Source organism: Sturnira hondurensis, unplaced genomic scaffold (assembly GCF_014824575.4).
Source record: "Sturnira hondurensis isolate 20B ecotype Veracruz unplaced genomic scaffold, ASM1482457v3 Scaffold0006413, whole genome shotgun sequence".
Classification (NCBI taxonomy): Eukaryota; Metazoa; Chordata; class Mammalia; order Chiroptera; family Phyllostomidae; genus Sturnira; species Sturnira hondurensis.
Window position 1 is genome coordinate 47,390,755 of NW_028079044.1, and position 21,179 is coordinate 47,411,933.

The following is a 21,179-nucleotide window of genomic DNA, read 5'->3' on the forward strand; positions in this document are numbered from 1 at the left end:
AGAAAAAACTAAACGAACTATTTGGCCGACCCAATGTATTAGCAAAAGCTGGTCTGAGATGGGCTTTTACCAATAAAACTAAAAGAGCCCTGTCTAATCCTTTTCTAGCTTCCAGAGTCACCTGCACAGTCAGAGATATGTTACCCTGGATAAACTAGTCACTGCCTCACCTGTACAATGGGAATCCTAACATCCACCTCGGAGGACTATGTAAACAGTAAGTCAGATAACACACATAACGAAATGGGAGGAAATACCTGCAAATCATATATCTGATGAGGGTCTAGTATCCAAAATACATAAACTCTTATGATTCAACAATAAAAAGACAAATAACTAATTTTTAAAATGGGCAAAGGACTTGAAAAGACATTTTCTAAAGAAGACATGAAAACGGCTAAGCGCATGAAAAGATGCTCGATACCATTAGTCAGTAAAGAAATAAAACCCAAAATCCCAAGGAGACAGCACTTCACACCCAGGAGGATGGCTACAAGAAGAAAGGTGGAACGGAACAAGTGTTGGAGAGGATGTGGAGGAGTCAGAACCCCCATACATTGCTGGCGGGAATGTAAAATGGCCCAGCAGCCTTCCAAAACAATCTGGCAATTCCTCGAAAGGTTAAGCAAAGTGTTACCATAAGACCCAGCAGTTTCACTCCCAGGTATGTACCACAGAGAAATGAAAACACATATCCACACAAAACCTTGTACAAGGATGTTCATAAATAGCCTTATTCGTAACAGCCAATGACTGGGAAGAACCCAAATTCCATCAACAGATGAATGAATGTACAAAATATGGTCCGCCCACACAGTGGAATATTACTCAGCCACAAAAAATGAATAAATTACTGATACACGCCACAACCTGGAGGAAACTTGAAAATACATTCTGCCAAGTGAAAGACACAACGGTCATAAACTGCATGTTCTGTTTATATGGAATGTCCAGAAGAGGTAAATCCAGAGAGACAGAACCTGGGGGAAGAGAGGAAGGGGGAGTGACCGCCAATGGAGGGAAGACTTCTTTTGGGGAGCGATGACAATGTTTTGGAATTAGACCGCAGTGGTGGTCATACCGGTTTGTGAATACACTAAAAGCCACTGAACTGTACACCTTCAAAGGGTAAATTTTATGGTACATAAATTATAACATAAAATTATAACATAAATTATACCTCAATTTAAAAAATAATCACTATGGTAATACCAGTTTAAGGCACAAGGCATCCATTAATAATAACAGCTACCATGGCTGCCATTTACTACCTACTGTGGACAAGGACATTCACATTCATGCTTTGTTTAAAACTCACAACAGCCCTACAAAGTAGCGATTACTCTCCTATTATAGATAGGAAATTGAGGGTCAGAGAAGTGGTCCTGCAACTAGTAACCGGAGGAGCTAAGTAGGCTTCAAATTCAAGTTTATCTGATGTCAGAGCTCAAGCCCTTTCCACTACACTACAGGCTTTGTATAAACAGTGTCTTGCTGGATGTGGCAGGGACTACTAGTTCTCTCCCCTCTACCTAGTCTCCCTTTCTTCGGTAACAGCCTCATTTGATTGAGGGCAGTCCTGTGTTCAGCTAAAAGCCTCATCTTTCAGCTTCCATTGCAGCTGGTGTGCAGCTTAGGCACATCCGTGAGATGTAAGCTCTGTAGGACTTTTTGGCTAAGTGCCTTAGAGTTAATTCAGCAAGAAGAAGACCTATTATCCTTCCCCTCTTCTCCTAGCCTGCTGCTGGTAATGTGGGTGTGATGGCTGGTGCTCCGGCAGCCATTTTGGATCACTAGGTGATATGACAAGGACAGCATAGCCAGAGATAGACACAGCTTGGGTCCCTGATAATCATGGAGGCACCATCTGCCTTTGGACCATCCCAGACTTCTTTGGTCTGAGAAAGAAGAAAAAAGCCTTAACTGCTAATGTTATTTAGATTTTTGTTGATGCAGTTGAAATCTAATCCTAACTTATATTGGGCCTAGGAACACCCTGAACCAACTAAGGCTGCAATAACTAAGACGGAACCAAAAACCAGCAAATCTCAGAATTGGTCAGATTCTAAGAATTCTATCAGAGTCATTTTCCCCAGCTCTCAGTAGTCCTCTCTGGTTCAGACTCTGCATTCGGAGGCTTGGAAGCCTGTTGAATTACACTGAGGATAGTCACCACGGCCTGTTTTGTGAAGTTATAGAATCACTGAAAAGACTGGTCTCAATTTACCAAGTACAGACAATACATCTTAGAAACACTTAAATGTCATCTCAGGGATGGGCGCAGAAATACAGCCACAGAGGAGCCAGCAGGCTCCCAGAGTGGATTTCTGAAGAGGCAAATTTACTTACACAGCCCCTGCACAATTTGGTTAAGAGAGAAGAAACAGGGCAGATTCCAAACAGGAAGTAGGACAATAAAGCCAAAAGAATTCTGCGCTTTTAAATCAACATTCTGCCCTATTTTTCAAGGGTGATCAGTTAAAATTCCAGAATTATTTTCCTTGCCAGAAAGACAAATGGCAGTGGCCTTTCCACATGAAATAGAATCACAGTTTTGTTGTTTGTTCACGTGTTTGCATAAGATAAATGTGATATTTATTAGTCCGTATACTATACATGACCCAACAGCAGGTTGGTACAATACTGTGGGGTCGAGACTGGGTTTTCTTTCAGTATCCTTCTTTCTATTTAGGGTTAAGAATTCAAACCATAATGACAGAAGTCAAAACAGAACATTCAGAGGAAGAAACATTTTTTTTCCCCACACCGTTTTATTCTGTACCTTCATCTATCTGATTTTGCACACACTGTGTGATGGATGGATAGACCTGCTACCCCAATACGCTTAATGCAGGTAAAAAAACTCCACTGTTACTGTGTATTATAGGCAGCATTCCGTGGATGCATGCAAGTTAGTGAGAAGAAAGAGAATTCAGGTTAAAACCTATTACGGCCCTTTCTCAAGAACTGGAGTGGAATTTTTACTGTCCTTTTTTCTTTCCTAATAGTGCACATCTATGCATGTGGATACACACACACACACACACACACACACCCCTATCTCATCTCTTCTAGAGCGTAGAAACCAGGAAGTACCACACAGATCCCCAGGGAGCCAGCTTCATCTCTACAAAGCCCATGCACCAAATGCATGCCTTTTAACCACAGGCACCCGCCCCCCTCAGCTCTCACTTGGCCCCCATTGTCTCTTACCTTACACTCCACGCTAACTAGTTTGGTGAGCTGGTTTTTAGGCCTTTGGGCAAACTGCATGGAGCAGGTATGTTGGGAATAGTGAGACGGGGCTGCCAAGAAGGGGAAAGAACCAACAAAAACTGTAGAAACTTGCTAATGCACACCCCCACAAAATGAAATTCCAAATACATATGGCTGCTAATTCGGGCAAAGCATTCTGCTCAGCTGGTGGCAACCAAAGTTTCTCATCCAGAGGAGGTTTGGCACGTGATGCCTTATTCTCAGGGACCTTGTCCCAGGCAGGTCTTTTAGAAGGGTTTTCAATCAGACCAGCAAAGGTAACCTAAACTCAGAAATATTTGGTGCTCAAAGGCTTTGCAGAAAACACCAATAGCTCAAGGAAAGAGTCAATGGCCAAGCTGAGCCCAGATCAGGAGTGGAAGGACGTGGAACCAAACCCTGACACCACCGTTTACGAGCTGTGTGAAACCGGACAAAATGCTCAGCGCTCCTCAGGTCTGCAGAGGGGTGAATGGCAGCAACCTCGCTGTGGAAACTAAATGAGCTCACGCGTGTGAGAACACAATGGCTCTCTCCCATAATGTTCATTTAGTGCAAAGAACTGAAACCGTGATGTGTGTAATCTCCGTCGCTTTCCATGAAACTATTATCCTAATTATTATTTGCTTTGATGATGTCAATTCAGATGAAAGAATAATGTGAGCCAGTAATTACACTCCTGGGTATATACCCAACAGAAATGCATGCATATGATCACCAAAAGACACATACAATAATGTTCATAAAAGTACCGCGTATCTGTGCATAAAAAGCTCAGGAAGAAATCTGTAGTTTCAAAGTAACAACTCTGTAAGATCCTGAGGTGTACACACCTACACTTCCACCCTTAGTATTGATATTACAGAATACTTGTGGTTTTGATTTGTATGCATGTGCCTTTCCACCGATTTTGTGTTTTATAATGCAATTTGCCCTATTCTCTAAGGAATACAGCAGAGTATAAAAACATATATACATGATAACTCTCTCTCTCTCTCTCTCACATACACACACATACACAGATTTGGCCCAAGATATGTTTTACATTCAATGATTCCAAAAAAGAGCTACCTCTTCTGGCCAGAAAATAGCCACATTCCTGAACCCAACGGTAACTCTGCCCCATGAGCTTTCAGAGCTTTGCCAAAGTTGACTCCAACATACGTATTTCATAACAAAGGCAGACTAATAGCCACCAATCTTAAGTAGAGAGAAGCTAAACAAATTAAAGTAGCTTCTGTAAAGAGGAGCCTAGAGTGTCCCACCATGCCATGTGGTTTCCTGACCTCTTGCCCACACCTCTTGCGTGAGTCCTTTATTAAACTCTGCTCCAGTTATCCTATTTTGAGTGTGCCACCTGCGTCCTGCTGGGACCCAGACTGATCTGGGCGGCAAAGTAAACAGAGAATTGCAGCATAATGCAATAAAGCATGTTCCCAATGAAGTACAAGAGCTCTGGGGTCGGACTGCTTGGGCTGTGTATCCTGGTCCATCACTTACTATCTCTGTTAGCCTCTTTAACCCTCAGTTTCCACCTCTGAAAAGTGGGGTCAATACTGGTGCCTATTCCACAGAGCAGCATAAGAACTAAGTGAGATAATACATGTAGTTGTTTAGCTCAGCCTCTGGCACTTCATCAATGCTGATAGATAGTGGAGGATTCTTAGAGTTTACTGTGCAGTCTCTTCAATGCAGCAAGTGCCAAATATGTATTTGTTGAATGACTGAAGTGCTAGGAGAAATAAACACAGGGAACATGGAGAAGCAAGAGGGCAATAGTCGAATCTGGATGGACTGCCTGTGGGAGGTGATGCTGAGCTGCCTCCTGCAGGAGGAGTGAGCAAGTCAACATGCTGGCAAAGGGTGTTCTAGGGAGAAGGACCAGCAAGTACAAGTGGGTGGAGGTCTGACAGGCGCATCTAATGTAGGGCCCTGCAAACCGCTCCATGCAATGAGTGTGAAGGATACATGCTGGGAGGAATCAGAGCCAAGGGCAGAGAGAAAGGCAGGGGCTGCCAGGGAAGGCTTTGGATGTCAAGGAGTTGGTCTTTGCCTTAAAAGCAAATTGAGCTTCAAAGCTGGCAGCAGTCATGAACAGATTTGATGCTGAGAAGCTTCCATCTGGCTGCAATGTTTGCCCTGACCTGGGCACAACATGAGCACACAGTAGGTGCTTTGCATGCCTGTTGAGGAATGCACGCACACCAGCAGTTCTATCCAGCAAGATCTACCACCTCCCTCGCTTCCTCCTCCCAATGCACATGCCAACATACAACATGCCACGGTCCAGGAAACTTGCCAGTTACAGGTCTGCCCACGTGTTCCTCATCTGATCTCATTCATGTTATGCCCCACTGCAGAGTAATAAAAAATATATTTGGTCTTTGTCCCTGGCTCCTGGCACAGAGCTCCTAACACCCTTAGAACCTGCAGATGGCAAGGGGGTCCTTTGCATGCTAGTGACATGACTCCCAGGTAGAAGACGAAACAGCTTCATAATGATGACGAGAGACCCCCAGGGAGGGAAGAGGGGTTGAAGCTCCATCCCCGATGGCCAATGATTTAATCAATCAAACCTGTGTAATGAAACCCCCATAGAAACCCCTAAATGACAGCAATGGGGAGCTTCTGGTTTAGTGACCAAGTCAACATGCTGGGGGACAGCAACCCAGGAAGGTCATGGAAGTCTGTGCACACCCCCACCAAATACCTCACCCTATGTATGTCTTCTATTTGGCCGTTCCTGAGTTGCATTCTTTGTAATACACTGGTAATAGTAAGTACAGTGCTTTCCTGAGTTCAGTGAGTCATTCTGACAAATTACTGAACGTGAGAGAATGTGGAAACCTCCCAATTCACAGCCTGTCGATCAGAAGTACCCGAGACTTGGGACTGGCATCTGAAGCAGGAGCAGTCCAGGGGCACGAGCCCCTAACTGTGGGGTCTGCACTGACTCTGGGGAGTTAGCATCGGAAGTGAGTGGATGGCCACACACCCACCTGCTGTCTGAGAGCTGGAAAGTCACCTGGGGTCACAGGTGGTGTTAGAAAGAGACACTGCACCCATGCACACTCCCTCCTCCCTCCAGCCGTGACATACTCCTGGGACCCACTGCCAGGACCACATGGGCTCCTCTGGGCAGCTCTGTCCTTTCTGACTCAGCTGCTGACTCACCTGTTGCGCTGGGTGTGGCAGCTGGAAGCATGTGAACCAGCCAGACACCATGCCCCATGCCTGGCACCACGGCCTTGCTCCTTGTCCTCTGGCTCAGAGGTCCAAAGGCTGGAGAAGGCTGGTCAGGGAGCCCACCCCCCTGCCACTCACCCCCACACCTGTACCCAGTGATGTGCTGGACAGGTGATCCCTCTCTGTCTCCTCCTCATCTCAGGCCAAGTCCCCCAGAAGCACAGCCTGAGACAAGGAGGGAAGGGAATGCTCCCAGGTACATGGGTGGGAAATGATTGTACATTTTCAGTCACTGTGTTAAAAAAAAGGAAAATTTGTTTTAGTGTCATTTAACTTGATATTTCCAAAATATCACCATTTCAACATGTGATCGACAGAAGAATTATGAATAGCACAGTTGATACCCCTTACTTTTCAGACAAAGTTTTTGGAAACTGGCTGATTTTATACTCACGGGGCATCTCAGTTCAGACCAGCCACACTTCAGTCTCTAGTGGCCACTGTGGCCAGTGGCTGCCGGACCAGAAGCAGTATTGGAGCACAAATGACTCAAGGCCAGACAGGACTTAAACAACAGCTTCCCAAGGCGCTTGAAATAAAGTTCAAGGCAGCTTTCCAACACTCCGGACACCAGCTGGGTGCCCAGCAACCAGCTCCCCTCCGACACAGGGCCTCACAGGATCTTCAGGCCTTACCCAGCCTGGCCCCTGGCCTCCCTTCCCGCCGCAGCCCTGCTTCGTGTCACGCCTGGGACCTGTCACCCTGCACCTGCTCCCACCTGGAACGCCCTGTACCCAGACGTCCTCACGCTTCTGTGCATCACCCTTCTCACATGCCCCAGGCTCCCTCCTCCCACCCGCTCCCCAACGCGTGATCTCCCTTTCCCTTTATTTAGTGTTCCTTCTGTCTTTTACATTTACTTTAGTTTTTAATTTTCAATTACAGTTGACAGTCAAGATTATTCTATATTAGTTTCAGGTGTACAGCATAGTGATTAGACATTTACGTAATTTATGAAGTGATACCCCTGATTAAGTGTGGCACCCACCTGGCGCCACACGTGGTCATGGCAACATGACCGACTCCATCCCCTCCGCTGTACCTTACATCCTGGTGACAGTTCTGTCACCCCAGTTTGTACTTCCCTGTGCCTCCCCCTCTCCACCCAGCCCCTCCCACAACGCCCCTGCCCTCTGGCAATCTCTACCTTTGTTTACGGTGTCAAGTTACACACCATCATCAAGTATCTTTTCTTGTTGCCATTTATAGTCCTCACCAGTTACCCACAGTTTTGCTCTCCACAGTTGCCGTTATCTGTGGTCAACTGACACTATTCAATGGAAAATTCCCAAAGTGAAAAACGTAGGGGCTTGAAGTTGTGCCCCTCCCTTCACCTCGTCATCTCAAGAAAGACGAGGACAGCACAAGGAGCTCTTTTGGAAGACAGAAACCACGTTCACATAACTTTCATTACAGTATATCACTATAACGGCTCTATTTTATTATTGTTGTCACTCTCCTACTGTGCCTGATTTAGGAATTAAACTTTCTCATACGCATGTATATATATACGTTTGTGTGTGTGTATGTATAGGAAAAGAAAACACAGTACTTATGAAGTTCAGTGCTCTCCATAGTACCAGGCACCCTCTGGGCATCTTGGAACACACCCCTGGGGGTAAGTCAAGACTACTATAATTAATGATTTTACTGTCTTTTCCACTGTCCACAGAGTCCCCAGCTCCTACAGCAATGCCTGGCAAAGAGAAGATGCTTAATAATATTTGTTGGATAAGTGAATAAACAAATAACGATTCGGACAGAGAAGAACCAGCGGAGAGGAAGAATCTAATTTTGACGCAGACACTGGGACTCCTCCTCCTTTGTATTCCCAGCCCAGAGGGCCATCAATCACCCTACAGATGCTTGTTTCGAAACAGAAAGGCAACTGCTGACAGGGGAAGGGACTGGGGTGGGCAGCGGTGCTGGCTACTGTAGCCAGGCAGGGCTACAAGGGAAGAGCTGGGTCTCGGGAGAGGAATGGGAGTGTGCAGGCTGGGTATGGCGTCCCTGGCCGAGGGAACGGCATGTGCAAAGGCACAGAGGCATGGAAGAGCTTGTTGTATGTGGTCGACACATTAATTGCCACCCTCTCTAAGTAAACCCCGCCCCATAAAGCAAGGGTTTTCGGGCCCTTTTTTTCACCTTCCCCTGGAAATAACATCCCACCCGTGCCCGACCTGACAGACAGGCTGCTTGCTTCTCAGACCTCTCCCCCAAGGGGCCCCCCAAGCTCCAGCCACCCTGAGGATAACTTCCTGGCTGGTAGCATGTGCCTGCTGGTGGCACGTGCCCACAGCCAGGGACCCTGAGGCCTATGTCCATATTCCTGACTGCTTTTAGGAAGGAGAAAGTCACTTTACAGTGGATGTGAAGCCCGGAGCCAGCAAGGGGAAGAAGCCAGCTGAGAGAAGCGTGGAGCCAAGAGGGACCACTGCGCACCAGGCACTGTGCTAGGTGCTTCCCTGACCTGGGTCCTATAGTCCTCACTGCAGGAGGAAACCGGTGCTCACAGGGGTGAGTGGCTTGCCCGAGGTCACAGAGCAAGGAGGTGTGAGATGGGAGGGTCTCCACGTTTATGTATGTGGTTCCATCACAGACAAGGGGGACCGGGTCCAGGCGACCTAGGAGTGCCTGAATCCAGATTTGCCCTTAGACTTTTCGTTCTGGTCCACTGCTTGCCGTGGAAAGCCGGCCAGCTGACACAGCACAGCATCCCAGAGAAGTGAAAGGGCTGGCCCAATCTCTCCATCAGTCGGGGTACCTACCGTGGGTGCAGCCATGTCTCCTGACACCCCTCCAGGACAGGCCACCCGCCCTTCTCCCAGCTCGTGGGGGAGACGGCCCCCTGTGCACAGGCCGCACTCATCTATCTCTACTTCATTTGGGTCCCTGGGAAGGGACCCCGACTTCCCTCATGCCCCTCCAGGTCCCATCGGGCACATTAATACCAATGAATAGATAAAGGGATCTAAAAAGAATCAAAACTCAAACCAGATGGAACACTCTGAGGTGAAATGGGATGACCTCAGGTTACCAGCATGGAAGGTCTTCTCTGATTAAAATAAAGACACAAACCACTTTTCCTCCCTGTGTAAGACAGACCCGCATGAGGGATGGGACAATTATACCTTTTCAGATGCAGTACAAGAGCCGTCAGCAACGCTCCGTAATTGATGACTTGGTCTGCAGACAAGCATTCATGCTGGGTTATAATGGTCACCTTCCCTTTCCTACCTAGAGAACCCGGCCTCCTATGTGGTGATGAGGAGGAGGGGGGCGGGGGCACCAGAGAATCCACCCAGCAGCCTCTGCCACCACACCAGCCACCACGCCGGCCACAGGCCTGAGCACAGAGCCTCACCCACGGTAGACGCACAATCTCTCGCGGACCTCCGGGTGAAAACTCCCCTTCCAGTCTCCTCCCTCGCCAGATTCCCGGGGCTGGGAAACGTCTGACGGCCATAACTCACCCTGGAGGAACAGCCAGAAGCCCACACCTCGGCCAGGGTGTGGGGCTGCGAACGTCACAGTCGATTGCGTGTTGCTGATGAAGAGGCGGCGCGATGACGAGCTTGGCGGGGCGCACGGCAGCCGGTCAGGCTAATGACCTGTCTGCACCGGCTCTGTAAACCTCAGCCAGCCCGTCTTCCTCCCCTCCCCTGCGGCAAGCTCACCCTCCCTTCGGAAGCCACGGCATTGCTGTGGTCGCTGTCAAGTCTCAGCGAAGCCTGCGTAGTTGGTTTTGAGCACCAAACCCCAGATGTTTGCAGGGAATCCTTTACAGGAGCTTTTGGCACGACGGTAACCCACACGGAGCATTCCATGTCTCTTTCTTTCTATTTTTTTTAACAGAGAAAATTGTTCTCTATTCAATTCTATAACATGCATTAGCTCCCAGTTTCCACTGTAAACCCAAATCGAATCAACCTTAACATGGACTGGGTCTCCCAGGCTGCTGTGGCCCCCAGGATTCTCTTTGTGAGTGCTTACACTGTGGATAACCCAGCAAGGAGAAATGTGAAAGCAGAGACCAAGGTACATAAGAAAGCCTGGGTCCCACCCAATTGTTTCGTTCTGTCTTTTTTTAACTGACATAATGTTAGTTAACAAAATTACACACATTTCAGTTGTACAGCATTATGATTTGCTATCTGCATACACCCAAAGTCTAGTTTCGGTCCATCACCAGACACCTGACCTCCTTTACCCATTTTGCCCTCTCCCCAGCCCCCCTTCCCCTCTGGTAACCATCGTTGTGATAACCAGTACCCAAGAGTTTGGTTATTCATCTCCACCCACTTTCCAATCACTTGTATACACCTATTAGGATGGCCTCCCTTGGGAAAGGATTCTCCCACAAGTTACAGGCACAGCATGGGCATTTTATGTTCATGATTAGCTTAGCAGGGGCCACTGATTTGATTGCAACATACTGACTGAACATCCACTATGTGCCGGGCTCCGTGCCAGGCTCCAGGGTGACATTAGTGGACAAACAGTCATCACTATTCCCCGCTGGGAGCTTTGGTCGGGTGGGGGCGGGGAGGGAAGATCTGTTGGATGGGCCTCCAGGATAAGGGCTGCCACTCATGGGAAGGGCAGGGGCTTGGGGAACAGGAGGTGCAGGAAGAGGGGCCCTGCAGGCAGAAAAACAGCATGAGGCCCAGTGCTGGGACCAGCGAGGCCAGCAGCCGAACCCTTTGAGGGAATGGGGTGGGGACCACAAGGGTGTGGGACGTAGGTCACACTGGCCTTTGCAGGCCATAGGAAGGGACCTGGACTTCATTCCACGTACCATGGGCAGGGGCCCTGGGAGCACTAATGGGTTTCAGGCAGAGGCAAAGCATCTCATGAAGGAGATGTTGGGGAAAAAATCCATGTTGGCTTTACTGTACAAGGTGCCTGAAGACTTCCAAATGGAGATGGGGATTAGGCATTTGGGATACTCCAGCCTGGAACTCAGAGGACAGGTAGAGTGAGAGGCATAATCTGGAAGGAGTCAGCACACAGGCAGCCTTCAACATCACCTGCCCTGGCTGGTATAGCTCAGTGGATTGAGCGTGGGCCTGCGAACCAGAGGATCACGGTTCAATTCCCAGTCAGGGCACATACCCAGGTTGCAGGCCGGTTCCCTGCAGGCCAACTCCCAGCAGGGGACGCACGAAAAGCAACCACACATCGATGTTTCTCTCCCTCTCTCCTTCCCCTCTAAAGATAAATAAATAAATTAAAAAAAAAAAAAAACATCACCTGAAGCTGGCTGGAGCAAGGGGTACCCTGTTTTGAGCCTGAGAAAGAGGGTAGATTCACAGGAAGAAATCCAGGCGTAGGGGGTGGGTTCCACAAAGTCCAAAGAAAACGGGGTTTTTAGAGAGAGGGAGTGGTCAGCTGAGTTAAATGCCTCCTGGAAAGCTGAGCTGACTGTACAGTAATCCCAAAGCTTTGAGATTGGTGTGACGGGTTGGGGGGGGCAGGCGGATATAGTTATCTTTAAAAGCCTTTCCTTAGAGCCTGGGGGAAACTTAATAACCAGCGATCGAAGAGTAAAAGTGGGAGTTCCAGGCCCTGGGGCCAGGCTCCCTGCAGCTGAATTCCACTTTGGCCATTTATCAGCACGCTGGCCTTACAGTCTCCAAATTTCCCAGAGCCTGAACTCACAAGGGAGAAAACAGCAGTACCTGACTTGGAGCCTCCAGAATTACAAGGCAATACCCTTCTATTAAGCCAGTGAGTTGGTGGCACTTTGCTACCACAGCCCCAGGAGACAAACACAACACTGTCTGGTCCACAGGTGGCAAACACAAGGCCCGAGGGCTGAACACAGCCCCCCACCTTGTTTTATCCTGCCCAGCACCTGGTTTCTACCTGGCGGCAGTGCCGAGCTCTCACTGAACTGTTAAGGAGTAGTTACATTTATACAGTTCTAATACATTGGCCCTTTGAAGGCAACCGCAAGGCTGATGTGGTCCCTGGTGAAAATGAGTTTGACACCCCTGGTCTAATCCTTTAGCCTCATCAAGACAGAGGCCATGTTTTGTCCACCTTGGTATCCCAGCTGTTGGCCCTGTTCCTGGCATACTGTAGGTACCCGAAAACTGCTTGGGAGTGAGCAAGTAAAAAACATAATCGAGTATAAACTCAGAAGAAGGAGGAACTATAGGTAGTCTCTACTCAGAGACTGGAGCAAATTAGGTGCTCAATAAACATTTGTAGAATAAACTTTTTTTAAAAAAAAAAAAGGAGAAAAGCTCAGGAAGGCTTTGTCATGTTGTACTCCTCCAGGGTCCCCAAATTCAGGGCAGGGCATGACCCACAGGAGCCGCCTGATAAAGTGTGAAGGATGGAAGGAAAAAATAAAGGGCAGGTGAGAGGGCAGGAAACAAGACCGGGATCACCACTTCCCAACCGCAGTCCGGTGGAAGCATCCTTCCTCTGTTTCCAGCTGAGGAGTGGCCACTGCCCTGGCATTTCCAGCTGGATTTTAGGCAGCCTCGATTATATTGAACTTGAATATTAGTGTTTTTCTAAAGCATTTCTTCTCCTTTTACATCCAGAAACTCTAAGGCTTTCCAGCCAACCCTCCCGACAATGTCAGAAATGCAGCTAAGAGTTGAGAGGTCAGTCCTTCTGTGTCCAGCTCAAGGGACGCATTTCCCGTCCATGCGCAGCATTTATTCCTGACCCCTGTTCTGCCGCCAAAAAGGGACATCAGCTGTGCTGGGGGAGATTCAATTTGGGCTGACAGCTGGCGGCACAATGACGAGAGGGCGTCTGCCTTGACCTCTGGAAAGGCAGAGCGGGGCAGCCTTCACCGAGGTGTCTCCTGGGCTTGGTGGGGGGTCTAGCCTAGAGTCTAGGTCAGTTCGTTTGTACCTATGGAGGAAACCCCTAGAAACGAAGCCAGCCGATTCGTACTGCTGGCTCAGAATTCAGTTCCGCTTCCGTCTGCTGTCCCTCCCCTCCCTGTGTCTTAGTGGCATCTTGGGTGAATAAAGGAGACATCATGGTCTTTCGTCCCCTGAATGTGAGCTGCCCCAGGGATGACAAATGCATTGTTGTGAGGTGTGACGCTGTTCATTCAGTCACTCATTCAACCACTCATTCATTCACCCATTCACCCACTTATTTTAATAACCAAACAAAGTGAGAGGCCTCTGGACTACCTCCTAATGAATGGAACTCGTCTCTGCTGCTGTGGGTTCCCCTCTCATCTGCTGAACTCCAAGCTCTAACACCTGTCTGCTCCACAGATGCCAGGGGGAGGTGAGCATCTGTCACAGAGACAAACAGGGAAAGGAAAAGCTGCCCCTTCTCTGAGCTGGTTGACAGTGAATGGAGGAAGCTACTTTATATTTCTAATGCAGCCTTAAGGTGACCTACAGTCTTACCAAGTGCTGTTGCAGCTCTTCTGCCTCCTAAATCTCTTCATCCTATCAAAGGAACCAGTGGAGACAGAAATTTGCATGGTTGGATTCACATGCCCCAGCATGTCCCACACTGAGCTTATTTAATACAGTGGCTGTCCGTCTGTCCCACGTCACACCTTTCCTTTCCTCGTCCCGTGAGAAGGGGACCGTGTCTGCTGCTTGCATCTTTGTGTCGCAGGCAACCTAGCTCCGTTCCTGCCACAGAAGTAATAAGTGATTGATTGATCTGTGTTGTAGGAGTGAGCCAACAAACAAGGAAAGAAATAAAGGGTTTGGGCCTTACGTCAGAGGTAAAAGACTGGGGTTTCGCTGTATTCACATTACATTTCCATATAATACAACCATACATGATACAGCAGGTCCTCGGTTAACATCACTTCATTAGAACATTAATGAGAGGCTGTTGGGACTGAACTCTCTCGTTTATATCAATTAGTCTGTGGTAAAACAGACTAATTTTGGTTTTGTTCTACATTATTTTGCTCACGGTCACAGAACCTAAATGATGTTAAGTGAGAACTTGCTGTACATAAAATTGTCTAGGTCAGAAGTATCCCATTCAAGAAATTTTTACACCCGTGTAACCAGCACCCAGCCCAGGAAACAGAACATTCGCAGACCCACCGGAGCCCACCCCATGTCCCTTCCGGTCACTAATCCCTACGTGCCCAGGAGTCAAGCCTGGGACTCCCCTACAGAGCTGTGACAGCCTGTTCCACCTGTGTTTGAACTTGTAGGTAAGAGAGAAATACACTTCTATCTTCAGTAAACCAATGTTCTTTTAGATTTTACATCATTCACAGCAAAACCTCATCCTAAATTATGCACCGAGTTATTGCCATTATAATCCATATCACCAAAAAGACATCTACAAAACTAATGTCACCTCTGTGTTGGATTCTCAATGTAAAAACCAAAACCAAATAAAACATGACTGAAGTTGATCCTATAATCGTCAAACTCTGACAATACGTAGGCAAAGTCTTTGTCCTCCCAGGGAGTGGTAACAGCCCCGTCACCTCGTGTCTCCTCTGTCACCTCGTGTCTGGGTCCCATCCAGCCCCTGAGGATGGCCTGCCTCCCTCCAGCCACTCCCCTCTGCCACCCATTCTGGGCCCTTCTGCCTGTCTAATTATCCTCGAAAATTGCTGTCAACCTAAAATTTGGAATAATTATAATACTCTGTGTGCCTGCTTTATAGAAGACACTATAGTGCACACCATTGTTTCCTGACCTGTACAAAAAAACCTGAAACATAAACATCACACCTGCCCTTCATAGATAAGAAAGCAGAAGACGCAGTGGTTCGTGGCTTTCCTGAGGTCAGACAAAGAGTTGGTGGCAGAGCCGGGATTCGAGCACCCCTCCAGGCCCTACACTCTTTCCTCCACGACACTGACTTCTGGGAAAAGCCAGCCACAGCAGGTCAACCCTGGGTCAGGCACCCTAGCGATCTGAGGTTCTCTCGGACTCCATGCGTCTCCTCTGCCTAGTTTTCATGGCACTTCCTGTCCAGTGTAATTTTTTGTCATCCTCTAGCACAAAGCTCCATCCACTGGGCTCAGACTCCTTAGGCTCCAGCAGGTGGCCCTATATCAGGCCCTAGTATTCCCAGCTGCAAAATGGGGCAAATCACGCTTTTACAAAGAGGCAACATGCAGGGGTGTCCAACCTGCGGCCCGCGGGCCACATGCACTCCAGGGTGGCTGTGAGTGCAGCCCAACACAAAATCATAAACTTACTTAACACATTATGACATTTTTTTGTTTGTATGTGTTAACATGTGGCCCAAGACAACTCTTCCTCCAATGTGGCCCGAGATACCAAAAGGTTGGACACCCCTGGGTAGAGGAGACCCGGAAAAACTGACCTGCAAAAACTGACCTCACACCTAGCCGGGCAAGTGCCGTATCTGTGAAATGGATGGAGTAATTCATGTCTGGTGGGATTACTGGGCAGACTGAAGGAAGGAATATTTCCAAAAAGCCACACAGCTAGAATAGTGCCTATTACTATGGGCAGGGCCTGTGTGGTTGCCATTTCTGACTTCGCTGTGGCCCAGTACCCCTCACCTTTCCTCCTGCACGAAGGGAGCAGGTTGGGGGACAGGAAACACTCTGAGAAGTCCACAGCTCAACAAGTGCCCCCTGGAGACCTGTTCACAAGCACTCACACTCACCGTATCTCTGCCACACATCTGTGCGCTCGGGTTTGGTCAAACTGCACATTTCAATGGCCCCCAAACAATCCCTCCACATCCCCAGGCCAGCCTCTCTGGACGTGATGGAGAAGACCACTCACCGATTCCATAGTGAATCTTTCGAAAAACTGGGGAGCCTGCAGCTTGAAGATCTCATGTCTCAGCTGTCACACCAGAAAATTACCTGGATGAGGGGCAGGAAGAAAGTGACAAGAGTCATCCAGTGGGACTGGGCAGAAGATTCTGTCTCAGATCAGTATGTGATTTCATCTGGAGGCCAGCACCCTTATCAGGAATGTTCTTACAGCACGGGGTGGCTGTCCAGGCACGTGGAGGGACACAGCCAGGAAGCCACCCACGTCAGCAACCCACTTCGGGGCTGACATCGCCATCACTGCACTGCGCGAGGGCTCAGGAATCACCTCATATTCAATTTCTTGCTGTACACGGGAGAGCAGTTTACAAGTCATTAACATCCAGAGACCTAGGCTCCTACACAAAAAAGGAAAGTGTGCTGACAGCTGTGACAGACAGACAGACAGACACCTGCAGCTGTGTGTGCACAGGAAGGCAGAGGTGTCCCCAGCAAAGGGAACTAGCCCCAGGAAAGGGGTAGACAGAGACAGAGGTACATATTTCAGCCCCTCTGAACCTGAGAGAGCATTTCAATTAATCCGTGCATATCAAAGCTTAATTAATTGTTGAGTGCACGGAACACAGGAAGTCTGGGATACAGGGTATTACATAAGGGAACGGCTTCGGTGTCTGCGGGGCTGATGGGACGTGGAGCTGGGGCAGTGAAAACAAGAAGAACTAAGGGACCCTGTGCTCCTGCTCCAACGATCCCTAGCTCAAAGTGGCACTTCCATCTGGGGCCAAAAACTGAGGGATGCTCTTGACCCACCACCTCCATCACTCCTGTATCCCATCCATCCCCAAGTCCTGTCTCCTTTAGTCCCTCTCTCAGCCTCCAGACACAGCTGAGACCAAGCCTCCATCATTCCCACCTGGGCCACCCTAGCCGCCTCCTAACTGGTCTCCAATGTCCCTATTTCTTCTTGTGACATCTGGTCCCCCACGTGGCAGCTAGAATTATCTTTTTATTTTTTTATGTTTTATTATGGAGAATTTTGTAAACACCAAAAACAGAAATGAGTTTCATGTTCCCCAAACACCCACCACCCAGCTCCAACCAGCATCAATTCAAAATCAATCCAACTTCATCCACACCCTAATCGTTCCCCTCCAGACACTATTATTTCAAAGCAAATTCCAGGAATATTATGTTTCAGTCATAAATAGTAGAGCATGTATCTCTAAGATAAGGTCTTTGGTAAAATTAGAACTGCAATACTATTGTCATACCTAAAAAGATAATTCCTCAATTCACCCAATACTCAATGTTTAGATTTCTAAGTCTCATAAATGTTTTAAAAAATTAACAACTGTTTTTTGAAAAATCCAGATCCAAATAAGGTCTACGCCGTGTAACGGGCTGACAGGCAGAATGAAAACTTTGAGCCACGCGCCTGGCCATGTCACTCCCTGCCTGTTCACCCCCCGCTGGACGTTTTCCAGTGACCTCTTAGCGCTTTAGGACACAAACCCAAACACTGACCGTGTCCGCCTCTTACCCACTTCTCGGGCCTCTTCTTGCTCACCTGGGCTCACTGTTACAGACACGTGACCTGCTTCCAGATCCTGGGACCTGCCTGGTCCTTCTGCCCCAGGCCCTTTGCCCATGCTGTTCCCTGGGCTCTGGACACTTTCTCGCTCATCCTCTTTGCTTAGTGAACTCTTGTACTTCCTTAACTCTTACTTCAACCATACGACCCCCTTCATAATAGCAATCAATATTTGTCAGATAAATGATTGAACCACTTCCTTCCAACTTCAATGCTGAGGGCAACTGACCAAGTCTTTCTGAGCTTTCAACCACACATTTAAATTAGATGGGGAATTGATAGTCTCACCCCCAAGTTCTCGTGGAAATGTCATGGACTCAGGAGAGCCAGACGACCTGGAAAAGAAGGACGCGGCTGGAGGACTCCCCTCTCCCAGCCTCCAACCCGCCGCAAAGCTACAGTAATCAAGACCGCGTGGTGCTGGACGAAGGAGAAGCACGTGTCTCCCTCAGGACCTCGAACCGTGATCTTCCTGTGACATTCGCCTCCCAGCCACGACCTCACCCAGCACACGTCTGTGAAAAATAAAGCCTTGTTGCTGGCATAAATCACCAGTGCCTCCCCCAGCACACCGTTCAACCTCCTTGCCTTGGCTTTCCTTGCTTCGCCCAGGTGCACAAGCTGAGACAGTGTCTAGAAAGGCTGGATCATTACTCCTGACCTGAATTTGATGACACTCCCCTGGCCTTGGCCATGGACTTTGCAGCACTTCCCAATACGGGGGATGGTGGTTAGTTCCCTGTGCCCCCGGATTCTGGACTGGACCACTGACTTATTTAGCCAATGGGATGTGGATGGAGGTGACAATGTGCGGGTCCCAAGTCCCTCCCTGTTGCACTCCTATGATGGCCCATGACAGGAGTAAGTCTCCCTAGGTCCTGTCAGCTGCTGCCTTTCCCCCTGGGCCCCAGACTGATGAATGACATGGTGACATACCCACACACACCCTGAAGTCCAGCCTGAGCCAGCCAAGACTAACTTAGACCAGCCAGACGACAACTGACCCAGAGACCCATGAGCATGAAAGTAAATAAGCACTGAAGCAAACAAACCACTGCAATTCGGAGGTGTTCGTTACTTGGTTGACACGGACTAATACACACAGGACCACTACTGATGGACACTAATGAGTATCAACACAGGCTGGGGAAAACGAAGTCTTGCACACGGACAGTGCAGGTGTGATGCCCCGCAACGTTCCTGAAAGGCAGGTTTCGGGCCAGCTTTACCCATGAGAATCGAGGGTCACAGATACGCTGTAATGTGTCCAGGACAGTGTGGGGCAGGAGTGGTACCCCAACCCAGGCTGCCTAGCACAGAAAATGCCAGCCAGGCTTTCCCTCTATGAAAGGATCTTGCAGACACTCAGAAACAGCTGTCACGTGAGTCCCTGGTCCACCCCGGCCTGTGCTCCACTCCCTTTTAGGCGTCTTCACGAGAGGCTCCCAGGACACAGTGCAAAGGCCACTGGGCTGGGAGTCGGATGCCCTGAGTTCCCACCTGGCTGCGCCCAAGCAGAGTCCCGGCTGGTGAGCCTCTTCGGTGCTCAGGTCCCTTGGTTTGTGAAACGAGGCCATTAATCTTAGCCTGGCCTACGTCACTCGACTGGCGTGAACCGCCAGAGAGGTGGTGTGTGAAAGAGCCATGTGAGCTGTGACAGCAGAGTCAGGCCACACCCGGCTCCTCCACCTGTGAACCCACTCCAGTCGGGTTGGTTTCTACGTCTGCGTCAGTGTCATGCCCACGCTGCTTCAGCTCCCATTTGTGCTTCGGGACTGATTTTTTTTTCAGGCCAAGATCATCTCTTTCCAGCTGTGAACGCAATCCAGGTCCACCATGAAAAATTGTAAGGCATGGAACTGAAAGTCCTTCCTATCCCAACGCCCAGAGATAAAGACTGTTGGGATTTTAAGGCTATTTCCTTTCTGGGACTATGTAAGGGTCAAATAAATGATGCATTTCAACTAACATCATTTTCTTAGAACCAGTGAACTACTAGTGTCTAGGAAAAAAACCCATTTTGCTTTCATTGATTCAATCTTTCTTGAAGCAAATATTTGTTTTGTACCATCAATTACCAGGGATTCTTCTAGACGCCTGAAGAAGAGTCAAGAACAAAAGGACGTTCATAATCTCAAGGAAACACCCTCATCTTTGAAATGGGGATAATTAAAGTACTCACCTCACCAGCCCCCGTGAGAATTAGTCATGTCACGTAGGCAAAGCACGGAGCAACACACCTGCTTCCCAGGATTCGAGGAATGAATGGTCCTAGTGGTGGTGGTGATATTATAGTCTCATTTAATCCACACAACCCTCCCACAAGGAGCTGGCACTCAGAGGTGAAGGAATTTGTCCAAGGTCATGCAGGTTAATGCTTAGGAGCCTCAGGCACAGTCCTCCCTGTACCCTCTGAGAGTGCAGAACACACCTCAGAGTCGTGCCCTCCAGGGGTAAGGAGGCTGGGGCATTTATGCGCCAATGCCCAAGCAAGGCCAGGGCGCGGGCTCAGACAGAGGTCCAGAGAGCCCTTCTGTGCCTTCTGGGGTGGGCTGGAGTCATGGGCAGGGAGCACACAGAGTCTGTAAGTAAGTGCTCAATAAATACACCAGTGGACACATGACACCAGCCTGTGCTCTTCTCCACAACCTCTCACTTCCTGCTGCCACCAGCGAGGAAAGATTTAAAGTGTCTACCTGCTAGAGCGAACCAGAATTCATTATCGGCAAGCATCGCATTATTCATCCACCCACAGTCCTGCTTTTCCGCTGAAATTCTATTCTGTGACTTACGGTATGTCAGTCGGGACAGCGGTTCCTACGTGCCAGGCAGAAATAAGAGACATAAATCATTTGGTGCACAAACCCTTCATTACTGCCAAATCCCCAAATAGGTGTTGAGTCTTACTCAACAGGGCTTGCGGATGTTGGGATTCGCATCCTTTTCCAGAGGATGTTAGGAACTCTTGAGTCATCTGCAGCTGGCTACAGCCCGGACAATTCCTTACTTCCCACAACATCATTGCAAACAGCCTAATTACTGATGTGGTTCTCCCCTGTTCTGTGGAAGCACTACTTAGAAAATCAGGGATGAAAACAAGGCAGTCCAACCAATATTCTTCTCATCTATCCAAAACCCAACTTGTCTAACCCCCCTCCCTTGAAAGTCCCCTTCTTCCAGGGGAACTAAAAAGCTTCCTCCAACATCTCCAGCTTGGCAAGCTACCCATTTCTGAACTCTTACTAACAGTAATAATAACGATAACAATAGTGACCCCTTCCTGAGTAATTCCTTAATGAGCAAGACCCATTCTAGGCATGTTCATTATCTTGTTCAATCCTCCCCATAACCCTGCAAGCAGCT

The 21,179-nt window shown here is 48.6% G+C and overlaps 1 protein-coding gene across 3 annotated transcripts in view; it reads right to left on the minus strand.

The window, feature by feature from the left end:
* ASAP1 (ArfGAP with SH3 domain, ankyrin repeat and PH domain 1) overlaps nucleotides 1-21,179 on the minus strand; it is a 274,738-nt gene that overhangs the window by 231,332 nt on the left and 22,227 nt on the right. The window contains exon 2 of one of the 3 annotated variants that reach the window (XM_037048559.1): nucleotides 16,233-16,315. The exons of the other annotated variants lie outside the window; for them this stretch is intronic. Within the exon in view, the coding sequence (XP_036904454.1) occupies nucleotides 16,233-16,288 (56 nt within the window). The 5' untranslated portion in view covers nucleotides 16,289-16,315. The remainder of the gene's footprint in view (nucleotides 1-16,232; nucleotides 16,316-21,179) is intronic. 3 annotated transcript variants of the gene reach the window in all.